General features: G+C 41.7%; 1 protein-coding gene across 7 annotated transcripts in view; it reads left to right on the forward strand.

The window, feature by feature from the left end:
- LOC136004324 (72 kDa type IV collagenase-like) overlaps window positions 1-9,723 on the forward strand; it is a 46,252-nt gene extending 36,529 nt beyond the window's left edge. For 2 of the 7 annotated variants that reach the window (XM_065660736.1, XM_065660742.1), the window contains 2 exons: window positions 2,811-2,920; window positions 3,643-4,648. In XM_065660736.1, the coding sequence (XP_065516808.1) occupies window positions 2,811-2,920; window positions 3,643-3,746 (214 nt within the window). In that variant the 3' untranslated portion in view covers window positions 3,747-4,648. The other 5 variants (XM_065660737.1, XM_065660740.1, XM_065660741.1 and 2 more) reach the window with 5 other exon arrangements.
- Window positions 9,724-13,521: the final 3,798 nt, after the last annotated feature.

The raw sequence follows: 13,521 nt of genomic DNA on the forward strand, positions 1-13,521 counted from the left end.
CTATGGACTCAGTTGAGCAGGTCCATGTCCTTCTTGTGTTGGGGGCCTCAGAGTTGAATGCAGTACTCCAGGTGGGGTCTCACACGAGCAGAGTAGAGGGGGAGAATTCCCTCCGTTGACCTGCTGGCCTCGCTCCTTTGGATGTGGCCCAGGGCACGGATGGTTTCTGGGCTGCAGGCGCACACTGCCGGGTCATGGGGAGCTTCTCGTCATCCCAACACCCCCAACTCCTTCTCCACAGGGCTGCTCTCAATCCATTCTTGCTCAATCCAACCTTAGCTTCAATTCATTTTGAGAGTCTCTACAATCCTCTTTTCATGTTTCCAGTACATGCTCAAATAAGTTTTTCTTGCAAAGAGCAGCACAAATATGGTATTCCAGAAATGCAAGTAACTCTGTATTTGCACTATGGTTCTTGTTCTAAAGTCTGTATGTGAAGCAAAATATGATGCAAAGTAAGCAACCAAACTCAGGTGACCTGCTGCCATGCTCTATCCAGGAAATATGGTGGACTCTTAGATTAGGAAGGAATGTCCTTAAAATGTCTCAAGGCTATTACTGTGGTAGAAATAAATGTCCCACATTATACCTGATGAAGAATCTACTAATTGTATTTAATAGAATTTCATTATCATAACATCAGAAAGACCCACCAGAAATCTAAAAGATTCTCCAAGTTATAAGGATTCCTCCTGAGATATTCCATATAAAATATCAAAGGAGGTCTCAGTATAATTGAGTCCATTTTATGTGAACATTAATTTCATGTTATGATCAAACTGGATGAGTGTCTTTATTATATCCTAACGGCTGTGGATTCCTCTAAGTAAGTAAAATACTCTTTCACAATTGCCACTTGATCATAACTTTCAATTACTTTGAGGACAGTACTCTTCTCCATTATCTTGAGAAAAAAAAAAACAACAAACAACAAAACCCCAACAAAACCTTAAAAACTATAGAACACTATTAATTTTTAATGTCATATTATTGTAGAGACCATCTAAAACATTTACAAGTAGTTCTAACACAGCCATTTGCAATACTTTGGATTCCTACCTATGAGTCAGCAAGCCTGCAGGTCTCCTCTGTACCAATTATTGGTTTGACTAACTGTACTCCAGGGCCTCCAAGTAATTCATCAATCTAATCACAGACAGCATTTCTATCAAAGTACCTTATCAACTGCAGTCACTGAAGAAAACATAATTTATTGTTAAAGAATCAAAATAAGCTTAAGTGATTCCTATCTGTGTAAAGAAGAAAGCAGTTGACAAATATTTCAGAAAAAATACATCTCTGTTTAACACAGATGATATAACCCTTAAGTATGTTTTATTTTGTTTTATACAAGGACTCTGCCACATGGAAGCAAAACAGTTAGTTACACGCCATAGTCCTTCCTGTGCCATTATCATACTTACTTTAAACGGATTTTTTGGAAGCCTTCTCCTCTCTCTCCTTCCATCCCCAAGCTATTTTAGTGTTATCATAACAAGATTGTTAAGCAAAGTTTTGTGAGGGAGAGGAACAGGAGTTGGCTCAGATTCCACTGCTGAAGTTTTAAAGCTACCCAGAAAGGTACTAGATTTTCTTTAAATATCCTAGGAAAAAATAGGAAGTAATTTAAATTAATCATTTGAATTGATTTTGGCCAACCTACTGCTCATTTTTATTGGTTTAACTTTGGATAGAATCCAGGTCTATACAGTAATGAGGGAAAGGCAACCCGAGATACATACAGATATGGATTAATAGAAATCAAGAACATAAATCCTCCTCCAGTACTAGCGAAAGATGAACTCTCTGAAGTCCACTGCTCCTGAAGAGGTGCTGCTAGGGTGACTGAGGCCTCACATGCATTGGAAGCCTGGTTCAAACTATATCACATGTCACTGCTCCTCAGGACATCTCCACTTCTGCTCAGCACTGACTCCCATCTATGGATCAGAAAAATGAGGAAAACAGGCCACAGTCTTGCTCTTTGATCTTCACTCTCAAGGACCTTGCATGCCTGGGATATTTATTCTCTATATATGGAAAGGGAGATCCTGGACTTACTTGGCTGTGGGAGTGCAAAACTGGCTTTACACAAATCTATCTTTGCATTCTACAGCAGAAAGCACACAGAGGAAATGAAGATATGGACACCAACAGATCCACTCACTCCTGAAGGACATTGCAAACTAGATCCAACTTCCATGACATTAGGTGGATTTACATCACCTGAATTTTTCCTCTTGAAAGCATAGATTGTGAAAGCATAGATTGTGGTTGTGGTTTTGCTTCCACCCCCCAAAGAAAAGCATCTATTTTTAATCATCACAGAGAGAGAAACTGTGTGAAAATAGCAAGGATTTTTAATGAAATGTTAGGGAAAGTAATTAGTAATTTAATAGCAATTAATCAATTACATGGACTACAAGCATATTTCAAATACGATTTTGAAAAGATAGCCATTTCACATTAAAAGCTGCTATCTTCAGATGTTGGCTGCTGCCTGAAAAAAGTTACCTTTCCTAGAATTATGTCTGGAATTTTAAAGCTACATTTCTGAGAAGGGTTTTGCTTAAAAAGTGTATTTTCAATTCAGCAAGAATTGCATTTCCAAAAGGAAAGATGTAAAATTTCACAGGGTTTGAAAGGAGTCAGGAATAATTGTAATGAAATAGAAACAATGTTAAAAACTCATTTAGTATATTTCTATTTGATTGTTCTTTATGGTCACATTTGAGAGGACATGCTGAAAAGTTATGTTAAATTTTATCATTAAATACAGATTTGCAACACAGGGACATAACTTTTTTCAGGTACAATGAAGAAAAGAATAAAATGGAGCTTTCGTCCCCTAAATTCATTGCAGACTCTTGGAATGGCGTTCCAGATAACCTTGATGCTGTCCTGAGTCTTGGTGACAGTGGTAAGCTGTAATTCCAATCTAAATCACTAACAAGCTCTCTTATTTGTTTGCTGTGAAACTTATTGGAGACTTTAATTTCTTGTGGTCCATGAGTAGGAGCCAAATTAAGTCAAATTCCCATTCAGATTTGTAAACTACCGGTTCAAACAAAATATTTTGTCTCTATTTTCCCATTAAATATCAGTTGATAAATACCCTACTACTAATCACAGCTTTGACTTCTTAAAATGAAACATTTAGGGCTGTCCTGGTTTCAGCTGAGATAGAAGGTTTTTTTTCTTAGTACAGTGCTGTGTTTTGGATTTAGTGTGAGAATAATGCTGATAACACACCGGTGCATTAGTTGTTGCTCAGTAGTGCTTACTCTAAATCAAGGACTTTACAGTCTCTCATGCTCTGCATGTCTGGAAACATTGCTGGTATCGCATGAGTCTTGACTTGATTACATTTTCAACATCTATTTTGCCAGCAAACATTTCTTCCCAGAAAATTCTGACTCACAAAATGGTAACATGGCTTCAGTCTCCATTTAACAAGACCCGTCTTTTCCAGGATGGAAATTTTTACGTATTTTTAAAATAAACCTTTTATATTGTGTGCAAATATTTTGGGAAACAAGTTTTCCAGTTCATTAAACTTCATGAAATCAAATAAGCAAAAAGGCTTTGATCAAGAATTATGTACTCCATAATCTGAGTATGCTTTTTCATTTACCTTCACAGGATACACCTACTTTTTCAAAGATCAGTGCTACCTACAAATGGAAGACAAGAGTTTGAAGATTGTTAAAATTGGCAAGATAAATTCTGACTGGTTGGGTTGCTGAACTGTACGAGATATTAATAACCATTTTATTTACTTTTTCATTATATGCCTTATCTGTAATTAGAAATATATCTGAATGCTAAATACTGGACCAGTCTGGTACCAGCACCAAAACATTAAGTTCCAGTACTGTACATATCAGATAATTTAAAAGTGTTTGCCTTCTCAGTATACAAAAGATGTTTACATGTACTGGTACAATTTTTCAGTTTTCATGCTAATCATAGTAATGCTAGTAACAGAATATCCATCATTCTTTATTCCCTGGGTGCTTAAACAAAGCATTGAAGCCATTGGGACTGGATCACACCACTGTGTTATACATATCCCAAAAAGGTTTGAATGAGATGTACCAGCAGTGCACTCTGATTTTTACTTTTTTAAATACAATTCTGTTATAAATAGATGGTTTGTCTTGATGTTCTTCATCCTCTTGCGAGTTTGATCATTACTTCCATTTATTTACATAACATTACAGAAAGACTGTCAAAGGCATAGGTTGCCTCCGGGTTTGATTTGTGTTGATGCATGATGAAATCACGGCAAGAAACTGTGTTAAAGTATTCTAAAGTAATTTTTATTTTAATACCTTAGTTAAATTTAGCAATTTGCTTCATGCACTTTGTTACTACTATATAACTTGTTTATATGGATAGAATGACTCATTTTTTAAGTCAATGTGTTACACACAGAAGTCAAATATTATTTACTTGTTTTATTTCTCTGTTCTCTATGAAAGTGGGGTTTGTTTGGTTAGGATTTTTGCTTATGCACTGGGCAACAGAAAATGTTCTTTTCACAACTTGATGGAATGTTTCTCATTAAAAAAAAAAACAAACCCAGAAAAGAATGTCCCACATACAAAGTGCCAACAATACAAATAAAATCAAATTACACTGTCAACACTTCTCATGGACAGGCTTCCTTGCATCATTTCAAAATAGAAATTCAGTAACATGTTGTAGTGACATACCTGTCAAAGTGTCGTGGTTTAAGCCCAGGCAGTAACTCAGAGCCACACAGCCACTTGCTCACTCCCCCCCTTCCTCCCCCAGCTCCCGGAGGGATGGGGAGGAGAATCAAAAGAATGTAACTCCCACGGGTTGAGATAAGAACAGTCCAGTAACTAAGGTCTAACACAAACCCACTACTGCTACCACCAATAATAATAATGATAAGGGAAATAACAAGGGAAGAGAATACAATTGCTCACCACCCGCCGACCGATACTCAGCCCGACCCGAGCAGTGATCTAGCCCTTCCGGGTAACTGCCCCCAGTTTATATACTGGGCATGACGTGCTGTGGTATGGAATAACCCTTTGGTTAGTTTGGGTCAGGTGTCCTGTCTCTGCTTACTCCTGGCTTCCCCTCTTCCCTGGCAGAGCATGAGACTCAGAAAGTCCTTGGTCAGAGTAAACATTACTTAGCAACAACTAAAAACATCAGTGTTACCAACATTGTTCCCAGGTTGAAAGTCAAAAACACAGCACTACACCAGCTACTAAGAAGGAGAAAAATGACTGCTACTGCTGAACCCAGGACACAAAGGAAAGTCAATATCACCCCAGTATATAACTGCATACTGAATTTATTTAGAAACCCACACTATTTTCTTTGTTAGTTCTAAGGTGTAACTGCAGCAATTTACATTAAACAGATTATATGGTCCCACAGTCCATGAAGCCCGCTGCCTTCTCACAACAGTTTACATGCCTGTCTCTTATCCGTACTCTTTCTTCTTATCAGCAGCTACCTCACCACAGCACAGACACGAAGAGTCAGCACAGACTCAATGGTATGCATATCCCATAGGGAATGTAAGCTTGAGAAACAGATGTAAAACCTCACCCATGAGATCAGACACCACTTGGCCAAGGATCTTATCCAGCTCCATGCACATGAAATGCTTTGTGAAACACTGTGGACTGCATCATGCAAGCAGTCAACCCAGACCCTTCTTAACACATCTTTTGCGCTGAGTCCGTGGTTCATAGAACTAGCTAGTAATCAGCTAATACCTGAGACAGTGATCAGTTGGTTTCTTATCATCTCTTCATGTTTACACTCAGTGCTTTCCTGTTCTAAGGTTTTTTACTATGGTATTCTGAAAAGATACCATTTCTAAACTGACTGCACTGCCAAATCATCTTTCCATTACACACTATCCAGACACAATGCTCACTTTGGGAAGCTATTGATTACTACAGACAATCCTCTCCTGGATAAACAGTACTATTTTTTCATTTATGCCAAAATAAAAGATGGCTCATCTCCTTCTGAGCATCCTCATTCTCTACAGAAATCATTTATCACCTTCCCAATTAGTCCTGCGCAAGAGTCAACAAAATAAGGCACAAAACAAAGTAGTTGTAATTGCAAAATGTTAGTGCTGCAGTTTCTACGTACACCTGACAATCTTCTCACTATTGCAGGATCTAGTGAGCCACTTCAGGGATGTATGGTCTGTCCTGACCATAAACATCTTACTATGCCAGTTTTAAAAATACTCTGCAGCTTTAATGACTGTTGGGAGTTCCTTTTGAGTTTTGCAATAATTTTTCCCTAGAGAATTTAAGCTTTGTTTTAAGCATCCTCAATAACCATCCCCTGAAGATTTTTATGTTCTTGAGTCAATACTACCCCAAACAACACACTCTAGCATCTGTATTTAATATGGAAGGGGATTGGAACATAGATATACTAGAGGAACATTTGCAATGGGCCTTTTCAGCTTTGAACTTCCTAAATCACATTTCTAATAATGACTGAAATAGTTTCTTTCTGTTTACAATTTTTATATTTGCTTTGCACTATTGGCAAATCTACCAGCTTACTTTCTGTAATAGTGTCCTGGCTTCAGCAGTAGCAGTCATTTTTCTCCTTCTTAGTAGCTGTGAACTAGCCCTTCTGAGTAACTCTCAGTTACATCCTGGGCATGACGTGCTGTGGTATGGAATACCTCTTTGGTCAGTTTGGGTCAGGTGTCCTGTCTCTGCTTCCTCCCGGCTTTCCCTCCTCCCTGGCAGAGCATGAGGCTCAGGAAATCCTTGGCCAGACCTTTGGTTTTGAGCATTAACTAAAAACATCAGTGTTATCTGCTCTGTTCCCAGGCCGAAAGTCAAAACCACAGCACTGCACCAGCTACTAAGAAGGAGAAAAATGACTGCTACTGCTAAACCCAGGACACTTTGTAAAAGAAGTAAGTGAAGAATCTTATGATCACTATTAGAGGGGCCCTGCTTCCAGGCAGGTGGAGGAGAGGGACAATCGGGTTTACTGGAATGTGTGGATCAGATGGCCTGGCACATCAGTCCCACAGGAGTATAAGGCTCTAGTAGATACCAGTGCACAGGTTACCCTGATGCCATCAAGGTACATTGATGACTTAAACCACGGCACTACCAAGGGGTGGAACCCATTTGTACTTCTGGAGTGACATCTGGATCCCAAAAGCTGACTGTACTGGAGGCTGAAATTGGCCTGACTGGGAAGGAGTGGCAAAAGCACCCTATTGTGACTGCTTCAGAGGCTCCATGCATCCTTGGCACAGATTATCTCAGGAGAGAGTCCATCTGCCGTGGACTGATCCAAACTGTCTTCCCCTTCCAGTCAGAGGAAGACAGGGGGAGAGTGAGTGTGTGGCCGCTAACTCATTCCTCCTCATTAGGGTTTTAATCACTGCTGCAAAGACTACACTATATGGAACCCAAAGGTCTTAAGAACACACGTATTACAACATCCATTTAGGTGCTCATTTTTTAAATTAACTTCAGTTTTTCTTCATGTGTTGAACTGGCCATAGTTTATATAAAAAACTAAAGGCAATCATTCACACTTTGTCTGTAATTGTACCATGAATCCTAACTAAATACTTTGCTAAAGAAGTGCAAAGATCTCTCAAAGCCATAAAAGAATCCAGGCTCCCAGCTCCATATTCCATCCTCAGCACAATACAGCCCCATAGGAGAACCACCTTCCCACATTTCTGAATTCAAATTTTAGGAGAAAAGAGGCCCTCTTGGGTTTCACAATCTTTGTGGGAGCACATTTCAGGTTTTCAACAGTGAAATATCACCCAAAATGGACCAATGGGAAATGCACTGCTGTTTGCTGGTGTATCTCAAATGCCATACTTAGGAAACTATTCAGAGTTTCTATTCTATTTTCTCACTGATGAGATATATGAGTAAAATGAACAGCAGCAGGTAAACATGTAGCTCCTAGAAACAAAGATGCTATTTTTATACCTGTATTGTGGCATATCAAAGACGGACTCCAGTTCTGGTGAAATCTGAAGACCTTTATTTCGCATCTTGCATCCCTTTTATAGTCTACTAAGTGCTAAGCAGCAACTTTCCACTCTTTTACTCCCTTATCATCCCGATTTAGCAAAACTACTAAGGGTTACAAATATTCACACGCGAAATGGGTGAAGCTGGCGGTGGAAGGTGACTCACCCGGTGGATCGTCGCAACATGCATCACCACAGCAGTAGCGGAGGAACCATGGTCTTGGCTCCCTCCACAGCAGCCAAAAACAAATGTATGGGTCACATTGGCTAATGTGACAAGCCTAGATACCCTGTGCCTTGCAACTGCCACGCCAGGGAATCCCTTTTCAACATGCTTTGTGGGAATCCCATTGGAGACCTGGCCAATACCCTTTGAGGACCTGTATAGGATCTGGACAGGGGCTGGCCAGGTTGAGAATTGGGATGGATGGACTTCAGTCCTGCCCAAGGCCACATTGGAGACTCAAGAATTAGATTTTTTGGGGTCCATAAAAATGGACTATTGTTTGTTTTTCAGTTATTCAGGGAACGATCAGTCTTTGGTGAGGAGTGTTAATTCTAGCTTAGCAGCGTATAGAAATAGTAGCACTTGGTGCAGATATACTGCGCACAGAAAATCTAGTGGTCACTATAAGCCTAGAGCTTTGCCTCCAGGAGTGTTTCTTATTTGTGGGGGTCGGGCATGGCCAGCAATCCCTTCACATATCAAAGGTGGCCCATGTAGCCTAGGGAGATTAACCTTGCTAACTCTAAACAGATCCATGATTTTACAGCAGTGTATCCATAGTCGTGGAAAGCGAAGTATGCATACATTTAAATTGGAATGTAATGATAACGTCAAATTTTGGAATACAGGAGAAATAGTGGCAGCTTCCTTTTTTGTTCCAGGTGTAGCAGCAGCAAAAGCATTAGGAACATTAAACAAATTAGGCTGCTGGCTAGCTAAACAAACAAATGCAACATCCATTGCCTTAAGCAACTTGTCAGCAGACACTGATTCTGTCCGACATGCCTCTTTGCAAAACAGGGCCGCCATTGACTTATTATTAGCACAAGGTCATGGATGTGAAGATTTTGAAGGCATGTGCTGCATGAATTTATCAGACCATTTGGAATCTATTCATAAAGCTATTCAGGAGCTGAAAAGAGGAGTAACAAAATTGCAAATAGATGATGGATTTTTTGGATTAGGAAATTGGCTTAACTCTCTAGGACTTGGGACATGGTTTGTCTTGTTGATCAAAGGAGGTCTTATAATGCTATTCATTGTCATTTGTATCTTACTGATACTGTCCATGTTTATTGAGTTGCCTGCAGCGAATGTTAGAAAAAAATGGTAAAGCAAGTGATGTTTTTAGAAAAACAAAAAGGGGGAGATGTAGGAGGAGTTTGAGCTTGGTCAGAGTATGCTGAGCGACCTTAATTCTTTGGGGAACTAACTTTGAGCAAGACTCTGTAATTTTAGCTCTGTGGAGAACTAACCTCAAGCAAGAAAAGTGGAGCAAAAGGAGCGGAACAAAAGGGGATGAAAACGAGAAGTAGAAGAAGGAACTGAGAAGTGAGAAGAAGGTTGAAAGGAAGATGCTGAAAGGGCAGACTAACCAATTAAAAGCTTGTATTGTGCACGTGGACAGCAGCAACTAACCAATCACATGGTAGCTCTGAGCATGTGGACATAATCTAAAATGTGTATAATCTTTGTAATCTGAAGTAAAAGGGTCTTTGACTTGCAGTCAGAGTCCGTGCCTTAAATCCCCTCACTAATTCATCACAAGCAACTCGCTGAGAGGTGCCTTACTTCTTAACAGTTCTGGGTGAACCAGTTTTGTCCATTGCTGTATTTGTTTAGTTCGCTAAAAGCTTGAGTACAAGCGCATGAAAATCCTGCCCAAGGTGTCTCACAGTCTACAGCTAAGACCTGAGGAAAGCAAAGATTACTTACAAAGTCTGGATGACATTTGACTTTTCGTTGCTACATAACGAGTTGTTTATTAATAAGACAGCAGGGTCAATAGTTTACCTGCCAGCCCTACAGAAGTGTGGGTGACCAGCTCCCCATGGTTTAGCAAAATGAACAATAGCTACCCAGTAGACTGGAGAGGTTAAGTAGGCTGCCTCTGACTTTTGAGGGAGAGCAGAAAATAAATAAATAAATAAAAATACCCTGATTTTCCCTCCTCTTTCTAAGCAGCAGAAAGCCCCTTTAGAAGCTCAAATGCACACTTTAGCAGAAAGGAGAACTGCAAAATACAGTGAAGTGAAATGATGGTTTGAGCACAGCTGTAAGACTGGCACAACTGGTACCCCTGTTATATGACTGCCATCTCTGATTGTTTTGTAGGGGACTGTCCTGGGTTTACCAGTAGCCGTTTTGCTCCTTCTTTAGTAACTGGTGCAAGCTCTGTGTTTTGACTTCCAGCCTGGGAAGAGAGCTGATAACACCAATTGTTTTTAATTGTTGTTGAGTGGTGTTTGTTCTGGCCAACGACTTTGTGAGTCTCATGCTCTGCCGGGGACCAGGGGAGGCCGGGGGGGGGGGGAAGCAGAGACAGGACGCCTGACCTAGGCTGGCCAAAGAGGTATTCCGTACCACAGCAAGTCATGCCCAGGGGGGTAACTGGGAGTTACCCGTAAGGGCACAGTCTCTCTTCGGGGGCGTCAAACTCGTTCGGCAGTGGTATCGTATTCTCTTGTTATTTTCTCTCATCAATATTATCATTGGTGGTAGCAGTAGTGATTTGTGTTATACCTTAGTTACTGAGCTGTTCTTATCTCAACCCCTGGGAGTTACATTCTCTCGATTTTCCTCCCCACCCCTCCGGGAGCGGTGAGGGTCAGGGCAGGGGGGAAGGAAAGAAAGAGAGAGAAAGAGAAAAGGGGGGGGGGGGGGGGGGGGAGTGAGTAAAAAAGGAGTAAAGGTCAAGGAACCTGCACAGGAGATTCAGTTTTTGGGAATAAAGCGGCAAAATAGATGTAGACAGATCTCCACAAATGTGATCAACAAGATAACAGCAATGTCTCCACCAACTAATAAGAAAGAAACACAAGCTTTCTTGGGTGCTGTGGGGTTCTGGAGAATGCACATCCCAAATTTCATTTCAATTGTAAGCCCTCTCTATCATGTGACCTGGAAGAAGAATGATTTTAAATGGGGTCCTGAGCAACAACAAGCTTTTGAGCAAACTAAATGTGAGATAGTTCATGCAGTAGCCCTCGGACCCGTCCGGATGGGGCCAGACGTCAAAAATGTACTGTACACCGCAGCTGGGGAAAATGGTCCTACTTGGAGCCTCTGGCAGAAAGCTCCAAGGGAGACTCTAGGTCGACCCCTCGGCTTTTGGAGTCAGGGGTACAAAGAATCTGAGGCCAGCTATACCCCAACTGAGAAAGAGATACTGGCAGCCTATGAAGGGGTTCGAGCTGCTTCAGAAGTTATTGGCACTGAAGCACAGCTCCTCCTGGCACCCCGGTTGCCCGTGCTGGGCTGGATGTTCGAAGGCAGGGTCTCCTCTGCACATCATGCAACTGATGCTACATGGAGTAAATGGGCTGCACTAATTACACAACGAGCTCGAATAGGAAATCCCAGTCGTCCAGGCATTCTAGAAGTCATCATGGACTGGCCAGAGTTCAAAGATTTTGGAATGTCACCAGAGGAGGAGGTGATACGTACTGAAGAGGCCCCACCATATAACAAACTGTCAGAAAGTGAAAAACAGTATGCCTTGTTTACTGATGGGTCCTGCCGTATTGTGGGAAAGCATCGGAGATGGAAGGCAGGCATATGGAGTCCTTGATGACAAGTTGCAGAAACTGCTGAGGGAGAGGGCCGGTGGGCCCATGACACTTCAGGCCATCAGGGCAAAGATGCAACATATAGATGGGCCCGTGACCGAGGGGTGGACATAACAATGGACTCTATTGCTCATGTTATGCATGAGTGTGAAACGTGCTGCAATTAAACAAGCCAAACGGTTAAAGCCTCTTTGGTATGGAGGACGATGGCTGAAGTACAAATATGGGCAGATTACCTGGCAGATTGACTATATCACACTCCCACCAACCCACCAAGGCAAGCGCCATGTCCTTACCATGGTGGAAGCAACTACCGGATGGCTGGAAACATATGCTGTGCCCCACACCACTGCCCGGAACACTATCCTGGGCCTTGAGAAACAGATTTTGTGGCAACACGGCTCCCCAGAGAGAATTGAGTCAGATAATGGGACTCATTTCCAGAATAACCTTATAGACACTTGGGCCAAAGAGCATGGTACTGAGTGGGTATACCACATCCCATACCATGCACCAGCCTCTGGGAAAATCGAACGGTACAATGGGCTGTTAAAAACCACACTGAGAGCAATGGGTGGGGGAACTTTCAAGCATTGGGATACACACTTACCAAAGGACACCTGGTTGGTCAACACCAGAGGATTGGCCAACAGAGCTGGCCCAGCCCAGTCAGAACTTTTACATATTGTAGAGGGGGATAATGTTCCTCTGGTGCACATGAAGAATTTGCTGGGGAAGACAGTCTGGGTTGTTCCTGCTTCAGATAAAGGCAAACCCACTCATGGGATTGCTTTTGCTCAGGGACCCGGATATACTTGGTGGGTAATGCAGGAAGATGGGGAAGTCCGACATATACCTCAAGGGGATTTGATTTTAGGGGAAAACAGTCAATGAACTTAATTGTATGCTGTTGCCTGCTGTGTAATACTTTTATAGCCCATCAATTAGATGTCTTCAGTTCACCAGCGACTGGCCCTGACGTCCCTCCAACCAACATCCCAACAGAAAATGAATTCTGATAGAACCAGACAAGTTCTGCAGTGAAGGAACAATCAGCATCAGCAGGCAACGATCCAACACTGCACACAGGCTTTCCTGTCCTGAAAGACTGTTACAAGGGATGGAACCTGACATCATGGACCAAATGGACTTGACAGCATTATAGGGATTGGTCCATGCACTAAGAAATGATTTCTTTTTTCTTTGTGTGTGCATGTGGATGTATATATGTAAGAGAGATGGTATATTGAAAATGTGGGATCTGAGCATGACGTGAATGGTATGGAATAAGGGGTGGATACTGTCCTGGGTTTACCAGTAGCCGTTTTGTTCCTTCTTAGTAACTGGTGCAAGCTCTGTGTTTTGACTTCCATCCTGGGAAGAGAGCTGGTAACACCAATTGTTTTTAATTGTTGTTGAGTGGTGTTTGTTCTGGCCAACGACTTTGTGAGTCTCATGCTCTGCCGGGGACGAGGGGAGGCCGGGAAGAAGCAGAGACAGGGCACCTGACCTAAGCTAGCCAAAGAGGTATTCCATACCACAGCACATCATGCCCAGGGAGGTAATTGGGAGTTACCCGGAAGGGCACTCTCTCTCTTCGGGGGGGTCGAACTCGTTCGGCGGTGGTATCGTATTCTCTTCTCTTGTTATTTTCTCTTATCAATATTATTATTGGTAGTAGCAGTAGT

The sequence above is a fragment of the Lathamus discolor genome, chromosome W (genome assembly GCF_037157495.1).
Source record: "Lathamus discolor isolate bLatDis1 chromosome W, bLatDis1.hap1, whole genome shotgun sequence".
Classification (NCBI taxonomy): domain Eukaryota; kingdom Metazoa; phylum Chordata; class Aves; order Psittaciformes; family Psittacidae; genus Lathamus; species Lathamus discolor.